Source organism: Juglans regia, chromosome 4 (assembly GCF_001411555.2).
Source record: "Juglans regia cultivar Chandler chromosome 4, Walnut 2.0, whole genome shotgun sequence".
NCBI lineage: Eukaryota > Viridiplantae > Streptophyta > Magnoliopsida > Fagales > Juglandaceae > Juglans > Juglans regia.
Window position 1 is genome coordinate 23,316,089 of NC_049904.1, and position 24,323 is coordinate 23,340,411.

A 24,323-nucleotide genomic window follows, 5' to 3' on the forward strand; every position below is an offset into this window, starting at 1 on the left:
GCCTCTTGGTTTCACCTCGAACATTCAATTTCTTCAGTAACTTTATCAGATTTTGGTATGTGACTGAAGGGGGAAGGTGAATCAACGTGCTTCATCTCGTTATCTTGACTGAGACCATCTCTATAGGTGAAGAATTTATTCATATATTGGGAGTGCGTACGATCGATTCATATATAGGTATGTGTTTTAAGGAAGATTTTAAAACAACAAAGCCACAAAAATAGAATTAGATTGGAAAAAATCTTGTCAGTATGAAACACAAATGTGCAAGTCAGCTAGCATGGATTGAACAAGAAGTATCGACCCACTTGAGGCTCATAATGAAAACCATGACTAAATACAGACTCTAAACTCACTACAAAAACACAAGGGTTTCAAACTCATTCATCTTCCTGGCTGCGCAACCTAGCAAGCTTGTTGGTCACAACAACATCAAGTTGGGCGGCTCTCTCCACAATTTCTTTCCTCTTCCTTGTGGAGACATTGTGTGCAATCTCAGCACAATACGTCCTGAAGAAGAGTAAAAACACAAAAAATAAGCACAAATTGACAAAAACTGAGTAAGTTGCAGTGCGGGCTACAGCTTTCATCTACCTGTTGTGCATCATCAGCAGCTCCAGCTCCTTGACATTGTGCACGACAAATTTCTTGAAGCCATTGGGAAGATAATGACGAGTCTTCTTGTCTGAACCATAGCCGACATTGGGCATCAGAGTGCATCCTTTAAACTTTCTTCTCACGCGAGAATCAATACCCTTTGGCCTGCGCCAGTTTGTCTGTCAAAGATGCATTCCACCAAAATCATTGACAGAAGGAAGTTTGAATCAAAACCGAATGGAGCTCTACTTTGTTTTTAATAATATCAAAGTAAAAATGTAAACAGGGAAATAGTAACAGGAAGCCAATGAGAAATTTCCCGGGCTCACTGTGTCGCAAGACCTGTAAGTAATTCAATCTATGCCCCGTTAAACGAAATGACCAGCCACAACAATGTATAAAGTCTGGACATCAGATACAATGGGCAAAATAACAATTGGTTTACCTTGGAAGAACCAATTTACCAGATTTTTTATAAAATAACAATAAATATTAGGATTATTAATAAAAAAAACTGCAATCTCAGCCGAAAGATGGTGATATTTTACATGATCATCACAGAGAAGTCAGAAACGATGAACATTTTGCATCATTGATTGCAGAAATACATTCACAGTTAAAAAATATTCAATTGAAGAAATAAATGCATCCAAAATATGCAATAGAGCTCAGATGGTAGTGCACGTTTTTATTCATCATAAAACTGCAGAAATGATGGTTTGACATCGTCATATCTCGTTGCATAAATTAGACCTTTATTCCAAAGAAGTTTCAAATAACAATTAAAAACATATGTAAACAGAACCAATAAAAAAAATATGTAAACAGAGGGATCAGATTATATAATTCAAATCACCAGCGTGCACCAATGGATGCAAGTAAGACTGTGATACGGCTGGACTCTAATAATTTTTTTGATAAGTGTGAACTTTTTTAAACGCCAGACTCTAATAATATACGAAAAACAGAATCATAAAATAAACATAAACACAATGGGGTCCGTGAGTTGAAAACGGATTCACCACACAGCATAAAAATAAAGCCTGGAACACTGGTGTCCAAAACTCATCACCTTATCCCAGTGATTCCATTTAAAAAAATAATAGCAGGGAGAAAATATAAAAGGTTTGTTGGAGATGTAAGAAATAAAAAACAATGAACATTTTGCATCATTGGTTACAGAAATACATTCAGATGCGGTTTGGATAGTGAGATGAGATGAGATGGTTTTAGATAAAAATTGAATAAAATATTATTATAATATTATTTTTTAACATTATTATTGTTTTGGAATTTGAAAAGTCAAATTATTTATTATATTTTTGAGGAAAATTTAGGAAAATTGTTATCATGAGATGAAACATTTTCACTATCCAAACAGGATCTCATAGAACCAGAACAAAAACATTTAAAAAAAATCAATTCAATACTTCACAATTAACAAATATTTGATTGAAGAAACAAATGCATCCAAAATATGCAATAGAGATCAGATGGTAGTGCATGTTGTCATTCATCATAAAACTGCAGAAATGATGGTTAGGCATCATCATATCTCGTTGCATAAATTAGACCTTTATTCCAAAGAAGTTTCAAATAACGATTAAAAACATATGTAAACAGAACCAATAAACAAAACAAAAACATATGTAAGCAGAGGGATCAGATTATATAATTTAAATCACCAGCCTGCACCAATGGATGCATGTAAGACTGGGTGTCAAAAGGTAGCATCATATCCCTTGAGCGTTTCAAGGCCTGTGAGAAGGCTGGACTTTAAAAATGTTTTTGATAAGCGTGAAATTTAAACGCCAAACTCTAATAATATAAGAAAAACAGTATGACAACATAAACATAAACATCATGGGGTCCGTGAGTTGAAAACGGATTCACCACATAGTATAAAAATAAGGCGTGGAACACTGGTGTCAAAAGACTCAAAACTCATCACCGAATCCCGGTGATTCCATTTAAAAAATACAATAGCAGGGCAGATAAAAAAAAAAGGATACTTCTGCATAGAGTGCAGACAAGATAACATAAATTAAAAAAGGGTTACTAGAATCAGATAAAATGTCCATCACCATCTTGCATCGTGAGATGCAAGTAAGACTGGGGCGACAAAAACTATCATCATTTTCACCCAATACAACATTAATAAAAATATATGTACCAAATCAGTCTAAAAAAACAAAACTTCAAAGGTAATAAGTTTGAAATGACTGAACAAACAAAAAAGCTATAAAGAAGTGACTCTGATATGAGTATTTCTTACATACCTTGACAGAGATCTTGCGGTCGCTCTGCGGCCTCTTAAACTTCTTGACCCGCTTCTTCACGATCTTCTTCGTAAGCAACGGCACCGCCATTTTCTCTTACTTTCTGAAACAAGTATCACGAAGAAAAAACATTTGTTAGCTGGGACTTGAATAAATCGTAATAGATCTGAAACCCTAAACAGAAAGGATATCTAAAGTCTTAGACGTCGAAAAATCGAAACAGCTTAACGTATACAAATGCTGAAGAACTAAGAGAGAATGGGAGAGAGGATTACAGAGAATAGGCTTTGCTTAGCGGCCGAGCTTAACGTACTGGTGCATTTCTCCAGTATATATAAGCGATGAGGTTGTCGAATTAGGGTTTTAGAATTGGCGTCAGCCCTTGGGGGTCTGTTTGGGAATCAGGATAAAGGGTTGAACCGGCTCTAGTTGTAGTTTGGAGCTAATCCACTTTCCATTTCAGGCAGGTCCAGTGGGCCTCAACTTAGACCCAGTTTGGATAAAAATAGCAACTAATTCGTTTTATTTAATCATTACAATTTTTTAAAATTTTAACATAAAATTTAATTTTTTTAAATTCTAAAAAAATAATAATATTAAAAAGTAATATTTTAACAATATTTTATTCAATTTTCAACTTTCATCTCAACTTATTATCCAAACCTCACCTTAAAAGTCAATTGTGTTTGGTTAAATTGAATTATTGATGAGATTTACTACTTTTTTAACTTTTCATAAAAAAAAAAAAGGTTAAATTCATCTCAATCTACTTCATATATTTTAACCTAAAAAGTTAAATTTATCTCAATATAAAAAAGTCAAACTCATCTTAATAAAATCCATAAAATATAACTATTTACAACTCAATTCAACTCATATTAACATCTAAATGTAACTTATAGTAAGAATAAATTATTACAAATTTTGATCAATAACTCATTTGCTTTGCCTAGATTGAGATTAATTTTTTAAAATAAATAAACACTTCATGCTATGTGTTATTTTGTACTGGATTCTTCCATCACAGATTCTGACTACCAGCTCTTCTACAGGTACACGGGGGGAAATCGTAGCCGATATATTATTAAAAAAGAAAAAAAAAAGACGAAAAACAGAGAAAGAGATGGAAGTTCAGAAATGAAATCGCAAAACCACAGCAGAACCTGTGTGAAACATTGAAAGCCACCGAATCCAGCTAAATCCCGTCGTTGGCGTCGTTGTGGGTAGGCAGTCAAATAAAACAACCGAATTTGCCCCAACTGGTGGTCGTCGTTGTGGGTAGCCAAAGAGGTTTGGTTCGTGAGTTTGGGGGTCTGGTTCGTTGTGGGTAGCCATTGAATTTTTTTTTCCTGGTTGGTACTTCAATGTGTTTTTTTTTCCTGGTTAATTGGTACTTCTGTGTGTTTATTTATTTTTATTTTTTTCAGCTGGTTGGTATTGTTTATCTTTAATGTGAGTTTGCTCTTCAGAAATTAGCTTGTTTGTATTATTTGCCTAAGAAACAAATGTTACAGGGATATGGGTTTACAAATCCTCATAGCATAAAGAAAGATATGGGTTTAAAGCTAGATCCTCATATTAATCTCCATTCAAGTTTATTAGTCTGTTATAGCAGTTCATAGCATCTTGGAACAATAAACTGGGGATATGTAGAGTAGAGATGAACTGAGGCATTTTGACATTATAGTGGCTTCGACCAAATAAATCCTGCTATATTTTTTTTCTACATTGCATTTTGATATGAACCGATCAATGAACTGAGGCAAGGTCAATGAAAAACTAGATGTTCACTAACAATTTATGCGTGTTAGTTCGAGCAAAATCTCTTATGAATATGAAAGACTAGATGTTCACTAACAATTGCAGTGGCTTGTTTATTGTTGCTTGGTGGTGTCTATGACGAAGACGAAGGGGAGTCTATTAGTTTAGGGTTGCAAATGAAACGCAGCTTTTCTAGCATCCACGTGGAGGCCCGTGTACGCGGGGTACCCCTCGCGAGTGCAAATAGAGTTTTTCTTCCTTCTACTGACTAACCGATTGCTGACCTTATTTGTGATGCGTCAATGGAATTACTTATTCATCTCAGCTCTACTACTTTTCCAGAAGCACTCACTGTTGGTTTAAAACTTGCAGGTCACATGCTTTTGTACCCAAATATGCTTTTAAGTTCCTGATAATTTCATATTTTTCCTTTATTCTCCACCCACTTCACTCTCCTACTTGATTTGGGAGCTTTTTCTTTTGTTTTACCTCTGTTATTCAGTTTCTTCAGCACCTTTATCAGATTTTGCTAAGTGATAGAAAGGAAGGTGAATCAGTGGGCTTCATTCTGTTGTCATAGCTAGAGACCATCTATGAAAGGTGGCAAATAATTGCATTCATGTATTGGATTCACATTCACTATACTTCAAGAGGAATTTTATTTGTAACATCGTCAATGTAGCCCGCCCCCACATAACATTAATGATGTGGTAGACACATACAGTGGTTACAATTAAGGGACTCTTATTTTATAGTGACATGGTTGTGTTTGGATGTTAAAATGAGTTGAGATGAGTTGAGTTGAGATGATAAAATATTGTTAGAATATTATTTTTTAATATTATTATTATTTTAGAATTTGAAAAAGTTGAATTGTTTATTATATTTTGTGTTGAAATTTGAAAAAATTGTAATGATGAGTTGAGATGAGTTGAGAGTATTTAACTAACCAAAATAAGAATAGATTATCTATGAATAGTAGTGAAATGATTTAAGTTAATATATTTTTTGAGTTTTGGGACATGAGAGGAAAAAAGTTAAATAAAATTATTATAAAGTTTAAATATTATTTTTTAATATTATTTTTGTTTTAAGATTTAACAAGGTTGAATTACTTTTTGTATTTTGTTTAAAAATTTGAAAAAATTATAATGATTAGGTAATGATCAGATGAAAAGTTGAACATTTGAAATTGAAAAGTATCTAGAGGGTACTGTTCACACATGCAAAACATTTTTAATTCGTTTATCTTTCCTGTGAATGCTTATTTCCCCACTGTTGAACTTTAGCATAATTTCATTTAGCCCTTGTTGTTTGTTTGGTGCAAGTTTTTCCTTTGTGTCGCCTTTGCGCCTGTAAAGCAAAGTTCATTACCGATCTTTGTTGGTCCTCGATTCGGGCTGCTTCTTCAATTCAGACGTAAAGCTCTCTCTTTACTGTATCTATTTGGCATTCTTTCTTGGCCAGAAGCCTTGAAACATTGAGAAAAGTTTAGGTCGGGGCATCGGAATTTCGTGGAGAAATAAAATCTGAGTTTGCTCTGTTAGTATGTGTGCTTTAGTTTTCTCTCTCTTTCTTTCTTTTTTTTCGCGGGTTCTGTGACTAGAATAAATTGGTGTATATTTGTTTTTGCTAGCCTTACTTGGCTTTGTTCGGTTGCTGAGAAAGTCTTGGAAAATTTCACTTGGGTGGAGGAAAAAAACAACGAGAAGTGTTCATTTTACTAAAATTATTTTAAGAGTCCATTACCATTAATGATTTTTTGTTTGATATCACTTTTCAGATGATGAAAATATTGAAGATGGGAAGATATTGTAAATATTAAAAAGACATGAGAATATTGTAAATTAGTTAGAGATGATATTTAAAATTAAAAAAAATTAAAAAATATATAAAATAGATAAATTCATATATGATATATTGTAAAAGTCAATATATAAAATATAAAAAATAGATTTTAATGAATAAAATAGAGAAACCATTGAGAGTGCTTTCCATGCTCTTGTACCCTAACGATTTTTAAAGAATAAAATAAAGACTTGTTTGCTACATTCTATTTATTGAATTATTGTAATAAGTACCCCTTGTCAACGTACCTTCGACACCATTTTTTGTTTTGTTTTTCTTGCTCTTATTATGGTGCAGCTACTATGCCGCTCCATTTAAAATATATTAATATATTTAAAATTATTTTCTTAATCACTTAGTTAAAAAAAAAAATTTTAAAAAGACAAGCGGTCAAATGGAGATATCAAATGAAAAATGAAAGTAAGAAGCATAAATTACGTAAAAATCTCATTAGTATCGAAACGAAAGTAAGTCCTAGCATGGCATGAACTAGAAAGTATCAACCCACGTTAGGCCATAATGAAAACCATGTCTAACTTCTAACTACATACTGCTAAAAGCTCTCACTACAAAAACATATCAAGCAAGACATTAAGGGTTTCAAACTCATTCATCTTCCTGGCTGCGCAGCCTGGCAAGCTTGTTGGTCACAACAACATCAAGTTGGGCGGCTCTTTCCACAATCTCTTTCCTCTTCCTTGTGGAGACATTGTGTGCAATCTCAGCACAATACGTCCTGAAGAAGCATAAAAACACAAAAAATAAGCACAAACTGACAAAAACTGAGCAAGTTGCAGTGAGGGCTGCAGCTTTCATCTACCTGTTGTGCATCATCAGCAGCTCTAGCTCCTTGACATTGTGCACAACAAATTTCTTGAAGCCATTGGGAAGATAATGACGAGTCTTCTTGTCTGAACCATAGCCGACATTGGGCATCAGAGTGCATCCTTTAAACTTTCTTCTCACGCGAGAATCAATACCCTTTGGCCTGCGCCAGTTTGTCTGTCAAAGATGCATTCCACCAAAATCATTGATAGAAAGAAGTTTGAATCAAAACCGAATGGAGCTCTACTTTGTTTTTAATAATATCAAAGCAAAAATGTAAACAGGGAAATAGTAACAGGAAGCCAATGAGAAAATTCTCGGGCTCACTGTGTCGCAAGACCTGTAAGTAATTCAATCTATGCCCTTTAAACGAAATGACCAGCCACAACAATGTATAAAGTCTGGACATCAGATACAATGGGCAAAATAACAATTGGTTTACCTTGGAACAACCAATTTACCAGATTTATAATAAAATAACAATAAAGATTAGTATTATTAATATAAAAAAAATTTTCAATCTCAGCCGAAAGATGGTGATATTTTAAATGATCATCACAGATAAGTCAGAAACGATGAACATTTTGCATCATTGATTGCAGAAATACATTCACAGAACCAGATCAAAAACATTTAGAAAAAAATCAATTCAATGCTTCACAATTAACAAATATTCCATTGAAGAAAGAAATGCATACAAAATATGCAATAGAGATCAGATGGTAGTGCATGTTGTTATTCATCATAAAACTGCAGAAATAATGGTTAGGCATCATCATATCTCGTTGCATAAATTAGACCTTTATTCCAAAGAAGTTTCAAATAACGATTAAAAACATGTAAACAGAACCGATCAAAAAATAAAAAATAAACATATGTAAACAAAGGGATCAGATTATATAATTCAAATCACCAGCCTGCACCAATGGATGCAAGTAAGACTGGGTGTCAAAAGGTAGCATCATATCCCTTGAGCTTTTCAAGGCCTGTGAGAAGGCTTGACTCTAATAATTTTTTTGATAAGCGTGAACTTTAAACGCCAAACTCTAATAATATATGAAAAACAGTATCATAACATAAACATAAACATAAACACCATGGGGTCCGTGAGTTGAAAACGGATTCACCACATAGCATAAAAATAAAGCATGGAACACTGGTGTCAAAACTCATCACCGAATCCCGGTGATTCCATTTAAAAAAACAATATCAGGGAAGAAAAAAGTAAAAGGTTTGTTTGAGATGTAAGAAAAAAAAAAAAAAGGATACTTGTGCATATTGCCATATAGTGCAGAGAAGATAACATTAATGAAAAAGGGTTACTAGAATCAGATAAAACGTCCATCACCATCTTGCATCATGAGATGCAAGTAAGACTGGGGCGACAAAAACTATCATCATTTTCACCCAATACACCCCTAATCAAATAGTTATACGTGCTCAATCTAAAGAAGGAAAAACTCCCCAGGCATAATTTGGACATGACCCAGCAAAAACAATAGCAATAAAGAAGGGACTTTGATCTGAGTATTTCGCACGTACCTTGACAGAGATCTTGCGATCGCTCTGGGGCCTCTTAAACTTCTTGACCCGCTTCTTCACGATCTTCTTCGTCAGCAACGGCACCGCCATTTTCTCTTACCTTCTGAGACAATTATGAACACGGACAAATATTCGTTAGCTCAGAATTGAAGAAATCGGAATAGATCCGAAACTCCAAACACAAAAAATAAAAAAAATCTTCGACGCTAAAGAATCGAAACAGGTTAACGTAAACAGACGCTGTAATACTATACTAAGAGAGGGTGGGAAAGGGGATTACAGAGAAGCAGGGTTTGCTTAGCCGCCGAGCTGACGGTACTGATGAAGCTTTTCTCCAGTATATATAAGCGACGGGCTATCGGATTAGGGTTTTTGGAGCTGGTGAATTTGGCATCAGATTTTACGGGTCTGTTTGGGAATCAGGATAGCCAGCTCTAGATGTAGTTTGGAGCTTATTCGTGCTTCGTATTTGGAACCATGATATACATTACTTATGTAAAGGGAGGGGACAACTCTTTTATTTTATTTTCTTTTTCGATTATATATTTTATAAGTGGGAAATTACTTATCAAACATCATTTTGTTACACTCTCATCTTATCACAAAATTCATATCATTAAAATTATTTATACAAGTAATAATTTTTAATGACATGGCATCTTACGATAGGATGAAAGTTTCGTGTATCAATACTCTTAAATTTAAGAATTAATACATGTTACCCTATGTGTGAAACTTTGAGAATAATAGAAAGATTAGTATCTTTTCTATTCCTCGAAAAAGACTTTCCTTATTCTAAATCAAATGCTATAATTACTCATCCAATTCGTCAGACTTAAGTTGTGTTTAAATATCATTAGTTTTTACCTATTTTTTATACTACTATTCAATATTCTATCATTACTTTTTTATCACTATTTACTAATCAGCTGATATCACCTCACTACATAAACGTAGCCTTAAATTACTTGTATAAAGAGTGTTTGGCTTACATCCAGTTAAAAAACAAAAAACCATTGCATAATTTACTTTCAATGTTTTGAATGCCACGAAGGATTAGGAGTTCCTGATGTTTTGTTCCATTTTTTTTTTTTTTTTCCCATTACCCTGTTTTGGGTTCCAACTTCTTAGTTGAGGACATTACTAATTTGAACATCAATCTTTCGAGAAAATGGTGAACATTTACCACAAGAATGATGGAAAAGCTACAAGATTTACCGCATTAGAATAGTTATGTTGTTTTCCTCGCTACTGATTTATTATGAACACAATCAATTTATCTAAAACCAAAACACGTTTAACTCAATTGTTTTGCCAAAGATATCAGAGCTTGTATTTGCGTTTGTTAATGGAAGTGATAAAGCTTGTACAGGTAATCGATAATTATATTACTCTGTGACCTGCATTACACAAACCTTGTCAAAAGAACAGGCATTTAGGGAACCGTAAATTGAAGAGCAAAGCTCATATGAGTTGGGAGATGAGGGGACAACATCAACCCACTCTTTGTCAACTTTCTCAACATGTGAATTTGGCTTTGGCATCGCAAAGAACTGGAGCTTATCAATCCGTCTTGTTAACTTCTCCATAAAGTTGACCGAGAAAATCATGTCAAAACTTTCCTCAAAATCTTCTACATCTCTTGGTATTTGGATCCCAAGATCTGCTCCACGCGAACTAAGAAACCCAAGGAGAAGCGTGTTCACGCCAAGGTTTCTTTGATTGGTGCTGCATACCTGCAGCAACATAAAGCATCAAGAAATAAATTGATGGAACGAACATGTTGGTTAAAGGAAGACGGTTCGTTCACTTTCACAAAACTTTTCAACTCATCTCATCTTATTTTATCTAATCATTACAACTTTTCTAAATTCTCGTACAAAATCAAATAAACAATTAAACTTTTTCAAATCTCAAAATAAAAATAATATTAAAAAAATATATTCTAATAATATTTTATTCAACTTTTAACTTTTATCTCAACTCATCTCATCTCCTCTGAGACATGTGAGTTCACACCACGTTGAAGAAACATTGTACCACGTTGAAGAAACATTGTATGGTATGCATCTACGCCACAAATTTCAGATTAAGACTCAAGGCAACATGTAGAGCAAGACATTCTAATTAGGACTGGTTTGGATAGTGAAATGAAATGAAATGGTTTTAAATAAAAATTAAAAGTTGAACAAAATATTGTTAGAATATTATTTTTTAATATTATTATTGTTTTGAGATTTAAAAAAGTTGAATTGTGATTTGAAAAAATTAAATTGTTTATTATATTTGTATGGAAATTTGAAAAAGTTATAACGATGAGATACGATGAGATGAAATACTCTCTAAATCCAAACAAGCCCTTAGTGAATTGATATCCCTACAGCACAAAGTTCCACATTAATTTCCAGTTCATAACGCCAGTCACCAGCCAACATGACCGAATTTATAGATTTAACAAGAAAAAAACCAACTATTTCATCAGAGTGACAAGATTATTTTCTCAACTGTTCAAATATTTCCTAATTAGACGAACAATAATGTGCACAGCAGTTTCAAACAACCACATGGGTTTATAATGGATCACACTCATGCCTATGTCATTATAGGGCGAGACATCATTTCAAATGGTGCATATTCTTCTCAAGAATCATTTTGTGTTGCATTAGTGACCTATAAAGCCCTACACTTCACTGCAACTCAAAGAGGCATATGTGACTCTTTTTAAATCTAAATTATTTCTACGTATGTTTCAGCAACCGAAGGGGAAAGGACAGGAAAGAAAAAAGGTTACTCCACAAAAAGCAACCTGTAGAAACTGTCACTCTTCGATAACTAGCCTCTTCAGCTACTCAAATGAAGGTGGGAATTAGTCCTAGAGCCCCTCAAGCTCAATCCCCTAGAGACCTTAACAACAGACTAGGCTTGGACCTTCAACAATTTCAGATTGATCACAACTTAAATTCTGAACAATATAATAAATGTCTGACCTCGATGTATTCCACACCAATTTTGCTAAGATTATCTGGAATGCTGTGTGATGAAAGCAAGCTAATAACACCACCAGAACCAACAGGTGATTGGAGTATTTCCCATGGAGATTTCATCAATATCTTATGCCTGTTTTGTTCTTCCAGTGAACTGCTAACAATTGGTAGCTTCTCTTCTTCCAGATACCAGACCTATGAGGAGGATTAAAATATATGAGAGAAAAGTAAGCAGCACAAAGATAATGATCGAAACAGCTAATATTGTGCCACGATTATAAGACAATTCAAATTTCCTATGTCAACACAAAAATGATACTTCTACAATTGAGTTCATTCCTAACCAGCACATCTCAAATTATAATGAAGAGGTATTCTTAATGTGATGGTGTAAATGCTGACCTTTTGGGGTTCAAAGCCAAAATAATCATTATCTGACAACAGCCTTCTTAAAGATTCAATTCCACGGGCTGAGGAAATAAAAATCACCGGCACAGATGCACGTTCTTCTATCTGCAAAGGACACCGATCATCAGTGCCAGGAATCAGTTTTATTTGCAGATTAGCCCATTTAAAATAGCTTTTGCCACCCATCCCCCCCACCCAAAAAAAATTAACAGCCTTCCAATTATTTAATCGATATGGTGAAAATTGCACCTCTTATTCAGAAGCATAAGGTTAAAATTTTAAACTGGAGAACAAAAGCAAACCATCTACACATCGTAACACAAGTCTCCCATCACATGCAATAAAGAACAAAACAGATAGGACCTAAAGTGATCACGAATTGGTAGCAAACTCTATAATGAGAAGTATCGCATGCAGGGACAAAGTCAAGGATCATAAGTTTGGAGGGGCCAAATACTTTTAGGTCTAGAATAAATAGTTGAGTTAAAAATTCGTAGGAACACATTTAACAAATTGATAAAAAAAAACAAGTAAAAAGTAAGAAAAATAAATAAATTTCAAATTTGCATTCATCCATGAATACCAGTAATTTTATATCTACGCTTTTCATATCTTGCAATTAAGAGAAGATGTTGAATTATGGAAACGATCCATAAAGGAATTATAAATTTTTTTTGTATATATGTAAACCATAAACTAAGTTTTGTATTTTACTGAATAATTTATAGCTCTAACGTCATATATTTAATAGTTTTTAAGTAGCGCAATTGTATACTGCATAGCCAGCTAGCTATATAATGAATGTGGGGTTTTTTGTTAAATATGTTTCACCCAGATAATTAAAAACTTTAAAGATAAATAATTTAGTGTATATATTATATTCTAATTTAGTTTCTTGAAATAAAACAGGAAAACAAAATGTAGTTACCACAAAATTTTAAATGAGACCAAATTCTAATTTGAGGATATACAAGAAAGATCTATTAAAATATTATTGACAATTTGCAAGGCACCCCTTAAAACTGGCCATCCATTTTAAGAGCATTGGCCAGTGCCAATTATGAATTGTGGACAAGAACAAGCATAAGAGTATCAAAAACTAAGGGAGGTATACAAATTAGACAAGATTATAATATATATATGCATTATTTTTTTATTAATTTTCTATTCATAAAAAAATATATGTATTTTATTTTTGGTCCGAGCCTTGGGGGGGCCAAGGCCCTTGGCCTTGTCCCCGATCACATGAATCATAGATAGTTCATTAAAGACCACATCAATTATAGATTATTCAATTTGCAAAATTTGACCAAGAATAACTCTAACAAGAGAAATCTAAAATGAGTATCACCTCTACAAATCTCTGGTCATCACAAAGAAATTTCTGGAGGAGGGAACATGGTGACGTCTCGTTGCTTTGAGAGTCAACAAGATCATGGTCACTGCTGCATGCTTGTTCCTCACTTTCATTCACAACTAAAACAATGGCCAATTTCCCTTTAGACATGAGATGGAGGCCCCTTTCTTGAAAAGCCCAATTTGCACCCAGCTTCTCTTTACTTGCAGAAGAAGTGAGGCACTCCTCTGATATTTTCAGAGTACTTGTTTTCTTGGTTTCTGAGGATCTGACCAACTCAGCTACATTCCATCTGGTTTAAAAAGTCAGGTAAAAGTAATAGGTTCAACACTACTGGTGAAGTCAGACAAAGGAGACACTCCTGGTCCCACAAATTGTAATGGACTAGCAGAAATATGTACAATTTTCAAATAAGAATACATAAACAACAGAATCAACCATGTGTACAAAACAGAGGATGAATGTAATGCCCCAAGGGAAGGCCCAAGCCACATCTAGGTCATACTCCAAAAAGACTAGTCAATGATACCATTGGAGACCCATTGGATTCATTATAAAGAGCAGGAACTTCTCCCTCCCAATCAATGTGGGATCACCACCTACACTCATCACTCAATATGGGGTACCACAATGAACTAGCAGAAATATGTACAATTTTCAAATAAGTAAACATAAACGACAGAATCAACCATTACAAAAGAGAGGATGAATGTGGATGCCCCAAGGGAAGGCCTAAGCTATATTTGGGCCGTACTCCAAAAGGACTAGTTAATGGTACAACTTGAGCCCCACTGGAATCATTATAAAGAGCAATAACTACTCCCTCCCAAATAATGTTGGATCTTATACACCACCTACACTCATCACTCAGTATGAGGTATCAAAATGAACTAGCATAAACATGTATTATTTTCAAATACGAAAACATAAACAACAGAATCAACCAAGTGTACAAAAGAGAGGAAGAACTAGCAGAAATATGTATACTACTCAAATAAGAATACAGAAACGACAGAATCAACCATGTATACAAAAGAGGGGATGAACTAGCAGAAATATGTGTAAATAAGATACAGAAAGACCAGAATCAACCATGTGTACAAGAGAGGATAACTGGCTCTATTCAATCAAAAGCATCACATTGGTAACAGATTATCAACTAGACCCATAAAAACATTGCCCAGTTTGAGAACGATTACCATGATGTCAGTGCCTCATACAACAACCTAATTCCTATAAATTCCCAAAACATATCAAATTTGAAAGATATTCTATATCCTTCAAAACTCCTAAACAAATCTAATGATCTAGTAACAAATTGTAGTTAGTTCCTATTAACTTCACCTCTTGGAAGGTATCTCAATATTTTGCAATGCATGTTGAAGCAACTTGGAATTCACACCAACAATTTGATCAGCAAGCAACCTCCCTTGGGCTTTCTCCCCAGATCTAAAGCCATGAAATACATGTTGTTGCTCCATTTCACATAGTTTCTTTTTTGCTGCTATGAGGCGCTTTTGGAACTTTTTCCTCTCCTTCCATTCCTAAATTGCATCAGAACATGAGTATACTTAACTCTAAAAACACAATATGTGCAAATATGAGGGGGCAAAAATATATATATATATATGTATATATATAATAGTCTAAATTGAATAGCACTATAGTGACCTCCGTTGTAAAAATTCTAGAAGGCATATATAGTTCCCATTTTTTTTATAAGAGATTTTTATTAATGAGTATCAACTAACTACTTTAATTAACAAATAGTATAGTACAAATGAGTATGCCTCACAAGCTGCCGCCTTTCTTTCTTCGACCTCTCATCAAAGCGCAAATTTAACTCAAGGAGTCCCTTTGGAGGCGTAATCTGGATTTCTCTTCTATTCATATCAACATGTGGAACAATTGCTTCAACAAATGGTACCCACACAAGGTGATCAGACACCACCGTTTCTGTTGGCCTTGGCTTTCCGGTTTTATCCAGTATATTTAATGATGAATCAAGCTTGACATGTAAAAGATCACTTGCCCCATTGTTGTAAACATTAGCAACAGTTCCCACAAATTCACCAGTTTCCTGAAAGGAGAAGTACAATTGATGCTTGAAAAAATTCATAGCTTCCCAAAAGATGACCAAAAAAAAGGAAGCTGAAGCATAGAAGAGTAAACAATATGGCAAAAAATAGGACCGCCGGACTACAAACAAGGTTTTTGACCCATAGGAATCTATCATTATATCATCATAATAATCACAAACCTTAAGGATAACTCTGACGCCTACAAGATCACGAGTATAATATTCGCCTTCGTCCAATTCCGGCCTATCATCTTCCCTCACCAGTAAAGTTGACCCAACAAGCTGCTTAGCCTGAACACATTCCAATTTTTTTTTTTAAAAAAACAAAGGAAAGAACAATAGTTGTGCATTTTATATGATAAAACATGTAATTACTACAGAACAAACATATTCTAATTTTCCATCAGAAAGGGCAGAGCTATGGTTATCATGGTTCACCTTTCTGATGGTATGGCTCAACTAAAGAACAATACAAAAGTTAATGATTGAAAAGGATTCAGTAATTCTGAGAATCCCCTAATAATTGAAGTAGCCTTTTCTTTTTCCTTTTTCTCTTTCCACAATTACCATCATAGATTTATCATTCCTGAAAGCAAACAAGTTGGTTGATGAAGAAATGCATAAAGGGAAGACTACAAAGAAAACTCAACCATCTAGCATGTTCTAAGAAGAACGCTCAAACTTATAGTCCTTCTCCTTCCCAAATAGATGACAAAATTTCATCAAGAGACATCCATGAAAAAGACAAGCAACATTTAAAAAGGTCGTCCAGATACTTTTTATACATACTCAATAAAAAAAGAAGCAGATGCACTGAGAGAGTAATCTGAAGGATAAATTAAGACACAAGCAACATTTTAAAAAAGATACTATGGTAAAGCTCACTTGATCAACTGTGTCAATCCCACTGAATCTAAGTATCCAACTCTTCTGACCAGGGTGTCCTCTTCCCTCTACCAGTTCCACTTCTTGAACTGTTTCTCGACCCAAAACTTGTTGCTTCAACCATCTTCTACCAGGCTAAGATTAAAACAATAATTAGTCCCTATGTAGTAAAGAGTCCTCAACGAATGGTGTTAATATCATAAGTTTCTGAAGCAATTTAAAAAGTATTGTTTGTATACCTCAGAAAATCGCAATTCTGGAAAATCAGTGCTTGTTTTTACACGAATCTCTCCTTGAAGTCCATGAACACTAGATATGTACCCAATCTCTATAAATCCCAATTCAGTCTTAGAGGTTTCAACTGCCTCTTGAGTAGCTGAAGGGGCAAACAGAAAATGAAAAAAGAACCCATTATACGATGAATATCAAACACATCAGGGAATTATAATGTTGATCAAACAAGTTTTTAGCAAGCCTATTTTTTTTTTTTATCTGATAGGTAATCAATAAGTCTTCTTTATAAGAAGAGAAGGCATAGCCCAAGTACAGCATTTCAAGCCTAATTGCACATAATAACATGATCGTGCTAGCTAAAATTACATTCGGAAAAAAAGGGCTCGATGATATTTTCAAAAAGGTTACATATACAAGATGACCACATTATACATCAAATTTACTCATTTGAGCCTTGAGAGTCGAGATGCTCAAGTGAAATCCACCGACTTCACAAAATCAACACATACAAAATTGGCGCAGTCATAGAACGATTCTTCTCTGCAGTCTACACAGTCATGCAATTAGCAAAAATCATAAAAAATTTAAATTTAATAATTCTAGAAATCCATGACATGGATAACAATACATAAAACATATTTTTTGAATTTGATAGAATCGTGAACAATCCGGGCACAAACTACTTGTTCGACTAAACTCAAGCCAGAGCCAATTCACAAAAAATTATGCGTGCCATCATACACAAAACTATTTAGTCCAAAAAAAATACAGTAAAAAAAGCAGTATGTAATTAGTATAAAACTTCGAAAACTTTTGGGTTTATTTTTGTCTACTCTCTATGTGTAAGCAGCACCTCTTCTAATTAAGCTCACAATTCACTAATCTCCCGAGTTTCCAGGCAACACAAACGAAAAAAAGACGTAAACCCACCGCACAAAAGACAACAACAAAACAAAAAGAACAGAGAAATTGTTCAAAAGAATTTGAATTTACCGGTGCTATGCAGAGTAGGGAGAGCAAGCCTGAAATTTTGCAGACGGTTCAAGGGAAATCGAAATGAGTAGGAAGCTGTGGACGCTGTGGTGGTTCGGTTACGAATTGGGGCTCCGATTAGATGACGGCTCGGAAGAGTGGTGGGAAACGAAGGAAGTGAGTTTGAAGCACAGAGAGGTGAAGCTCTCTGCATCATTTTGCTTGGCTCACTGATATTCAGTGGTCATCAGCAGGGAAGAATAGCGGCTATATTTGATTCTAATTTCTAAAGAAATAAAAAAGTACACCCTGTCCTAGTACCGCGCAGAAGAGTTATCCGGTGATTTTTGAAAAAAATAATATTTAAAATTTTAGATTGTCAGAAAAAACATTTAGCCAAAATATTTATATTATTATCGGATATATATACACGACAAATTTTATTTACAGTCTCTACTTAGAGATTTTATGTGTAGACATTTTATTAAATAAAAAAAATATTATTTTAAAAAAATTAAAAGATAAAATTATCTAAACTTACATTATAATTTTCAAATAAAAACTGAATCTAACATTATTCTATATACACACGTAATAGTTAAGGTGTTATGCCCTTGCATATAGCATTGATTAGAAGGAAAGAAGATAGGCATATGTGAAATGAATTTTGGTATGGAATGTGATTTAGTAGAAAAAATAAAAATTGTGGACATTTCTATATTGTTTTAAGTTTGCAAATAGGTTTTTAATATTTCAAGTATAAAATGTGACATAAATGATTTTTAGTTTTTTGTGAAGGAACCCCAAAATCTGAGCTTTTGTAAAGGTCCTACTCTCTTATTTACCTCTTATTTTCTAGAAGGGTAAAAACTCTAAATATGCGAAAAGAAAGGAGGCATAGAAATTGGAAGAAAAAATGATTAAGAAATTGTTGTTCATGCATTTGAGAAAAAAAAATGTGAATGAAGTGCATTCTAATGACTCTATAATTAAAAAAATGTTTAAGAAATTTAAAAACATGTTTGAAAAAAATACAAAAAAATAAAAATATTTATATACAGTTGGCAGAAGTGTTAATGGATTTCATCTGCGGCTCTAGCATGGCCAAAAGCCGAAAATTTGTTTCATTGGAAGACATGTTTGCATTCTACCATTTTTTTTTTTTAAAGAAGAAAATGATACTATGCATTTTCACGTATAATATTTTTAGTGTATGTGAGAATAATAGGTACCATTTAAATTAGAGAAAATATGTGAAATAATTCAGTTTATAAAAAAAAAAAAACCTAGGCCTAACCCGTATGGAATCCCTCAATCTAATGATTCTTAGAGATTATTTGCATACAAGGGAATTTGAACCTTAGATATAGGGGGAGCATACCCCCAAGTCCAAAGCTTTTACCACTTGAGTCAATCCCTAGGAGTTTAGAGGCAAATTGCATATACTTTAAATAAAAATGATATTCTTTATCTTAGATTTTATCATTTTATATATAATAATTGGCTCTATCTTAAATCACTTGGACCTTTGCCTCCACATTATCTCCTCTTTCCAACCATTTCTATACCTCAGCTTGAGCTTCTTTGTGTTCTTTGATCCTTAAGCAGATAGGGTCATTGTTTTGCAATTTCTGAAGTTGTGTTCTTGAGTTCTGTATATTCTTCCTATTTTTCCAAAACTACTCATGTTCCATACTTATAATTTCTCACTAATTTCTCATTGCATCTTTTAATTTTTCCCATTATAGCGCTTAAATCTTTGTTTCTTGAAATCCTCTACCAGGCCTCATTGATGACTCTTTTACAATCTATTGACTCCACCTACATGGCCTCAAATCTAAAAAGTCTGATACCTCTTCCTTGATAACTATCACCATGCAAACTCAAAGCCCTTTGGCTCAAAGAAGGGACCTGAACACAAAGTTTTTTCACAATAAAGTTTCTCAAAGAAAAAAAAAATCCTGATAAAAGGGATCAGAGATGGAGAAGGAAATTGGAAAGTAGAGACAATGTGATCTTGGATTTTTTCAGTAAGCTCTTCACTACATCAGATCAGATATGGAACATAGATTTCTTAGAGGGCCTTACTGGAAGAATCACTACAGATATGAATGACTCTTACAAAGGTGTTCATAGAAAAATAAGTTTATGTAGCGTTGCATCAAATAAACCCTACAAAAGCAACTGAACCTGATGGGATGATGCCAATTTTCTTCCAAAAATATTTGGACATCGTTGGCAAAGATGTAACCTCAGCAGTGTTGAATGCTTTAAACAGTGATAAATTCTCAAATTCCATTAATCATACTTTTATTACTTTGATTTTCAACAAGAAAAACCCTGAGTTAGTTGCTGATTATAGACTCATAAGTCTCAGTAATGTGATCTATAGGTTGCTTTCCAAGGTTCAACAAATAGACTTAAAGCTATCCTCCCTAAAATTATTTCTTATTCACAAAGTACTTTTGTTCTAGGAGGACTCGTCACTAATAATATTCTTATAGCTTATGAGCTGACGTTAAGGCTGAAGAGAGTTGGTAAATCTGGCTATATGTCTATGAAACTTGACATAAGCAATGAAATAGAGCTTTCTAAAATTGGTAATGCACAAGTTGGACTTTCATGATAAGTGGGTGAAGTTGATTGTGTTATTTGTTAAAACTGTCTCTTTTTCTATAATGATTAATGGATAAAACTATCTAGAGGCTTAAGACAAGGGGATACATTATCCACTTATCTATTCTTGTTGTGTATTGAAGGTTTGATAACTCTTTTATGACAAACAGAGGTTGATAAATCGATGGAAGGGATTAAAATTTGCAGAGGGGTCCCAAAAATAAATCACATAACTATTTACAGATGATAGTATTTTATTTTGTAAGGCAAACTTGGAAGAGAACCTGAGAATTCAACAATTATAATTTATTATAGACTTATGAAAGAGCATTTAGAAAATCAATAGAGAGAAAACTTCTATGGTTTTCAACAAGAATGTTAACACTTTGCAACAGGAGGAAATCATGAATCTTTGGGGTGTTTAGAATTTTCACCAGTATGATGAATATTTGGAACTACCTCTTGTGATTGGTCAAGCAAAAAACCATGCTTTCTCTAATTTGAAACACAAAGTATGGAAAAAACTTCAAAGTTGGAAGGAAATGCTACTATCACAAGGGGGAGAGAAATTCTTATCAAATCATTAGCTATGTTAATACCAATATACACTATGAGCTATTTCAAGTTACCGAGGAATTTTTGCTTTGATCTCGAAAGTATGATGGCAAAATTTTGGTGGGGACAAAGATAGAATGAAAACAAAATCTATTGGGTTAGCTGGAAAAATATGTGTGATCCTAAAGCAGAAGGGGGTTTGGGGTTCAAAGACCTTAAGACTTTTAGCAGGGCATTGTTGGCAAAACAGGGGTGAAGAATTATAAATGAAGTGTCAACTCTGTTGCACAAAGTATGCAAAGCTAAGTATTTCCTTTGGACTAATTTTATTTATTTATTTATTCCAAGTTAGGTATATTACCATCCAATACTTAGAGAGGAATTTGGGAGGCAAAGCAAGGTTTATTTCAAGGCTGCAGATGGAGGGTGGGGAATGGAAGATCTATTAATATATGGACAGACTATTGGATACTAGAAAATAAAATTATCCCATAAAGTATGAATGAACACAAAGATCAAGATAAGGAGGCAAAAGTGGCAAGCCTTATTGATCAAACTACTTCATGATAGAATATGGAGAAAGTTAGATGTCTTCTTCCACCAAGAGTAGCCATAGAAGTTCTAAACATCATTATAGCCCAGGAGATCGAGAAGATAGACTTATATCGAAACATGAAACGAATGGTCAATATAGTGTGAGAAGTGGATACAGATTGTTTCATGCACTTAGAAAATCCTTACAAGAAGGAGAGTGTTCTAATGCAAAAAACCATAAGAGTATCTGGAAGAGACTTTGGAAGCCAAGTAAAGTGAAAGTATTTGCATGAAGAGCTTGCAAAAATGGATTGCCAATCCTGCATAACTTAAAAACCAGAAAGATTCTTATGGAGAAATGTTGTAAATTCTATAGGGAGGATGTGGAGGAAGTTGGCCATGCTCTTTATTACTACCCATCAATAAGGGAATGCTGGACAAAACAGTTAAGTTGTCTGCCACCATTTGAATATAGAGAAGATTTTGTGGATGTAGTTAGGAAAGTTGAGTAAGGGTAGCAAAGAGGATCTGGAAAAATTATCTCTCATTGCATGGGGCTATGGACCTATGGTATAGACGTAGTCAGAAAGTTCATGAAGAGAAAGTCTTACAATCGGAGCAAGTAGTGGAACATGTCTTATCTATGTAAAACGGAATATAATAAAGCTCAAGAAAAACCAAAGAAGCTGAATTAAATGCAGTGCCGTTGGAATCTTCCTTCTCTAGGAGTAATGAAACTAAATGTAGACGGAGTAATTTTTCATGATTAGCACAGAGCAAGTGTGGGTATTATTCTTCGAGATGTGATGAGAATGTAAAATGTCATATTTTTCTCCCTTAATGTTTAGTCTTTTTATACTTATTTAGTGCCTAAATGTACTCATTATTCTTATATTTTTATTTAGGATGCAAATGGAGTCATTTAATGCAAAACGAAGCTAATTGGGTAGTTCTTGACAGTTTCAACATCCGTAAACTGGGCATAACTCTCTCATCCAAGCTCCAATTGAGATAATTCAGAATTTTATAGAACACCAAGAAAGAGATCTACAACTTTCATGTTTTGAGAGATACTGGCTGCATCAAGGTCAAAATCGGGTTTAAAGTTAACGCACCTACACTGCTAACGTTCCTGAACGTTCGGCCTTATTGTGCAATTCAAATACATGATTTAAATGTGGACGTTTTGAGATCTGGTGCACGAAATTTTACTACTGGAAACACCACTTTCCTAGTTATACTAAGACTCTATTTTATTTTTAATATTTTTCTTAATTAATCAGATTTGGATATTATTATTTGAAGATAATACCTAGAATATTTTTAGGAGATTTTTTAGACTTGAGAAAAACTGGTTTGAACGTGTGAAGGGGGGGGGGGGGAATCAGGAGACTAGGAGACGCCTCTCCCTTCCCTCTTCTCCAACTTCTCCTTCGAGTTTTCATGATGGTCTTGTGTGGCTAAACTTTCATAATTAGTCGAAGGAAACATAAGTCTCGGAATCAATAAAACTGTAAGATCTAATTTATTTTTAGTGTTCAATTTATGCTTTGTGTATTGGATATTCTTTTGTATCTATTTTCATTGTCTCGTTTAATTACTAGGAGGCCTACTAGTTTATTATTCGTTCTAATCTACTGCTAGATTAGATATCAAATCTGTAATTGTTTGATTCCTCTAATTTGTGAAGCAACTAAGATTTAATGATTTGCTGCGTCAGAAATTATTAGATCTTAAGAAAAATGCTCGACAAAATTAAATGCAACCACTTGTGCTTGTGTTGTTTAGCTTCATCGATCTCTCTAATTCTTAAGACTGCTACTAGATTAAACATTTAGTGCTTGTCTTGGGTTGTTTAATAGTTAAGGTTAATTAGATCGTTTGTTTTCTAATTAAATGCGACTAAGGAGAGATAGAAAAATAATTCCAACGGTGAATATTTAAACTATGAATTAAGTAAGAATGATCCTTACTTGCACCACTGCATATATTTTTAGGAGTATATATTTTATTTTTGATTGCCTGCGACAATACACCAAGATGCTAAAGGTAATGTCATCATGTCTGCTAGTAAAAAGGAAAATGAAGTCAATGGCCCTACAAATATTGAACTTTTACCAATTTTTAAAGGGTTGCAGCTGTGTATTCATTTGGGCCTACATGAACTTAGAATAGAAATAGATTCTTTGCTAATGGCGAAGGAGTTACAAGTTGAAGGGGAAAATTTTGTCTTTATTGGACAACCTCATACAAGAAATTAAAGCGTTGATGAAGAAGATCCAGATTTGCACAGCTACACAGTGCAACATACAGGGAGACTGGAGAATGAAGCAGCACATCAACTAGCAAAACATGCTTGAAATGTAGATGAAATTACAGTATGGTGGAATTAATTTCTAGATTTTATTTCACAAGTAATTTGGGCTGATAACCACTTCTAATGTTTCTTTATTTTGAATGACATGGCTTTGCTTAAAAAAAAAAAAAATTCACTTGGACATCTCCCCAAATTAATGATATTTTAAAAAAGAATACATTTTTAGAAGAAAATGATGTAAATAGATTTGTAAAACCTCAAACTCCTGCCTCCAAGCTAGAAAACCACATCAGAGCACACTGTTTGGATGTGAGATGATCTTATTTTATCTTATCTTAATATCCATGCCACTCAAATACAAATATTTTTCAATTTCAAATATTTAAAATTTTCATCTAAATATTACCTAATTGTTATAAATTTTTCAAATTTTTAAATAAAACACAAAAAATAATTCAATTTTTCTAATTTCAAAACAAAAATTATATTAAAAAAATTAGACAATGCTAGGGGCTGCCGAGCATATGCC

At 33.7% G+C, this 24,323-nt stretch overlaps 3 protein-coding genes and 8 non-coding genes across 11 annotated transcripts; all 11 read right to left on the reverse strand.

Moving 5' to 3' along the window:
- Window positions 1-201: 201 nt before the first annotated feature.
- On the reverse strand, window positions 202-3,275 carry LOC109000710 (60S ribosomal protein L32-1-like). The gene is made up of 4 exons (XM_018977676.2): window positions 3,152-3,275; window positions 2,877-2,979; window positions 595-776; window positions 202-510 (listed from the first exon to the last, which is right to left on the reverse strand). Exons 2-4 carry the CDS (start codon window positions 2,964-2,966, stop codon window positions 381-383), a joined length of 402 nt encoding a protein of 133 aa, XP_018833221.1. The 5' UTR covers window positions 2,967-2,979; window positions 3,152-3,275; the 3' UTR covers window positions 202-380.
- Window positions 1,113-1,198, reverse strand: LOC118348371. Its single transcript, XR_004801465.1, has one exon. It is a non-coding gene; the product is annotated as a small nucleolar RNA Z196/R39/R59 family (small nucleolar RNA).
- On the reverse strand, window positions 2,081-2,157 carry LOC118348370. The gene has a single exon (XR_004801464.1). It is a non-coding gene; the product is annotated as a small nucleolar RNA Z195/SNORD33/SNORD32 family (small nucleolar RNA).
- Window positions 2,257-2,338, reverse strand: LOC118348337. The gene has a single exon (XR_004801431.1). It is a non-coding gene; the product is annotated as a small nucleolar RNA U31b (small nucleolar RNA).
- LOC118348388 lies at window positions 2,659-2,738 on the reverse strand. Its single transcript, XR_004801478.1, has one exon. It is a non-coding gene; the product is annotated as a small nucleolar RNA U31b (small nucleolar RNA).
- A 3,631-nt stretch (window positions 3,276-6,906) lies between the features above and the next one.
- Window positions 6,907-9,307, reverse strand: LOC109000709 (60S ribosomal protein L32-1-like). Its single transcript, XM_018977675.2, has 4 exons — window positions 9,133-9,307; window positions 8,853-8,955; window positions 7,306-7,487; window positions 6,907-7,221 (listed from the first exon to the last, which is right to left on the reverse strand). Exons 2-4 carry the CDS (start codon window positions 8,940-8,942, stop codon window positions 7,092-7,094), a joined length of 402 nt encoding a protein of 133 aa, XP_018833220.1. The 5' UTR covers window positions 8,943-8,955; window positions 9,133-9,307; the 3' UTR covers window positions 6,907-7,091.
- LOC118348373 lies at window positions 7,826-7,911 on the reverse strand. The gene has a single exon (XR_004801466.1). It is a non-coding gene; the product is annotated as a small nucleolar RNA Z196/R39/R59 family (small nucleolar RNA).
- Window positions 8,020-8,096, reverse strand: LOC118348369. Its single transcript, XR_004801463.1, has one exon. It is a non-coding gene; the product is annotated as a small nucleolar RNA Z195/SNORD33/SNORD32 family (small nucleolar RNA).
- Window positions 8,198-8,279, reverse strand: LOC118348338. The gene has a single exon (XR_004801432.1). It is a non-coding gene; the product is annotated as a small nucleolar RNA U31b (small nucleolar RNA).
- Window positions 8,636-8,715, reverse strand: LOC118348387. The gene has a single exon (XR_004801477.1). It is a non-coding gene; the product is annotated as a small nucleolar RNA U31b (small nucleolar RNA).
- An 820-nt stretch (window positions 9,308-10,127) lies between the features above and the next one.
- On the reverse strand, window positions 10,128-18,056 carry LOC109000706. Its single transcript, XM_018977671.2, has 10 exons — window positions 17,794-18,056; window positions 16,806-16,942; window positions 16,567-16,701; window positions 15,862-15,972; window positions 15,397-15,681; window positions 14,946-15,145; window positions 13,596-13,893; window positions 12,239-12,349; window positions 11,840-12,031; window positions 10,128-10,588 (listed from the first exon to the last, which is right to left on the reverse strand). Exons 1-10 carry the CDS (start codon window positions 17,987-17,989, stop codon window positions 10,241-10,243), a joined length of 2,013 nt encoding a protein of 670 aa, XP_018833216.1. The 5' UTR covers window positions 17,990-18,056; the 3' UTR covers window positions 10,128-10,240.
- Between the last annotated feature and the right edge of the window lie 6,267 nt (window positions 18,057-24,323).

What these genes read in the sequence shown, in the direction of transcription:
- LOC109000710 (XM_018977676.2), bottom strand. Translation starts at nt 2,966, where the DNA reads ATGGCGGTGCCGTTGCTTACGAAGAAGATCGTGAAGAAGCGGGTCAAG. An exon ending in ACCGCAAGATCTCTGTCAAG is followed by an intron (nt 777 to 2,876) that starts GTATGTAAGAAA and finishes CATCTTTGACAG; the next exon opens with ACAAACTGGCGCAGGCCAAA. An exon ending in CTGCTGATGATGCACAACAG is followed by an intron (nt 511 to 594) that starts GTAGATGAAAGC and finishes ACTCTTCTTCAG; the next exon opens with GACGTATTGTGCTGAGATTG.
- LOC109000706 (XM_018977671.2), bottom strand. Translation starts at nt 17,989, where the DNA reads ATGATGCAGAGAGCTTCACCTCTCTGTGCTTCAAACTCACTTCCTTCG. An exon ending in ATTGAGATACCTTCCAAGAG is followed by an intron (nt 13,894 to 14,945) that starts GTGAAGTTAATA and finishes TTTTTAAACCAG; the next exon opens with ATGGAATGTAGCTGAGTTGG. An exon ending in TTGGTGTGGAATACATCGAG is followed by an intron (nt 10,589 to 11,839) that starts GTCAGACATTTA and finishes ATGTTGCTGCAG; the next exon opens with GTATGCAGCACCAATCAAAG.
- LOC109000709 (XM_018977675.2), bottom strand. Translation starts at nt 8,942, where the DNA reads ATGGCGGTGCCGTTGCTGACGAAGAAGATCGTGAAGAAGCGGGTCAAG. An exon ending in ATCGCAAGATCTCTGTCAAG is followed by an intron (nt 7,488 to 8,852) that starts GTACGTGCGAAA and finishes CATCTTTGACAG; the next exon opens with ACAAACTGGCGCAGGCCAAA. An exon ending in CTGCTGATGATGCACAACAG is followed by an intron (nt 7,222 to 7,305) that starts GTAGATGAAAGC and finishes ATGCTTCTTCAG; the next exon opens with GACGTATTGTGCTGAGATTG.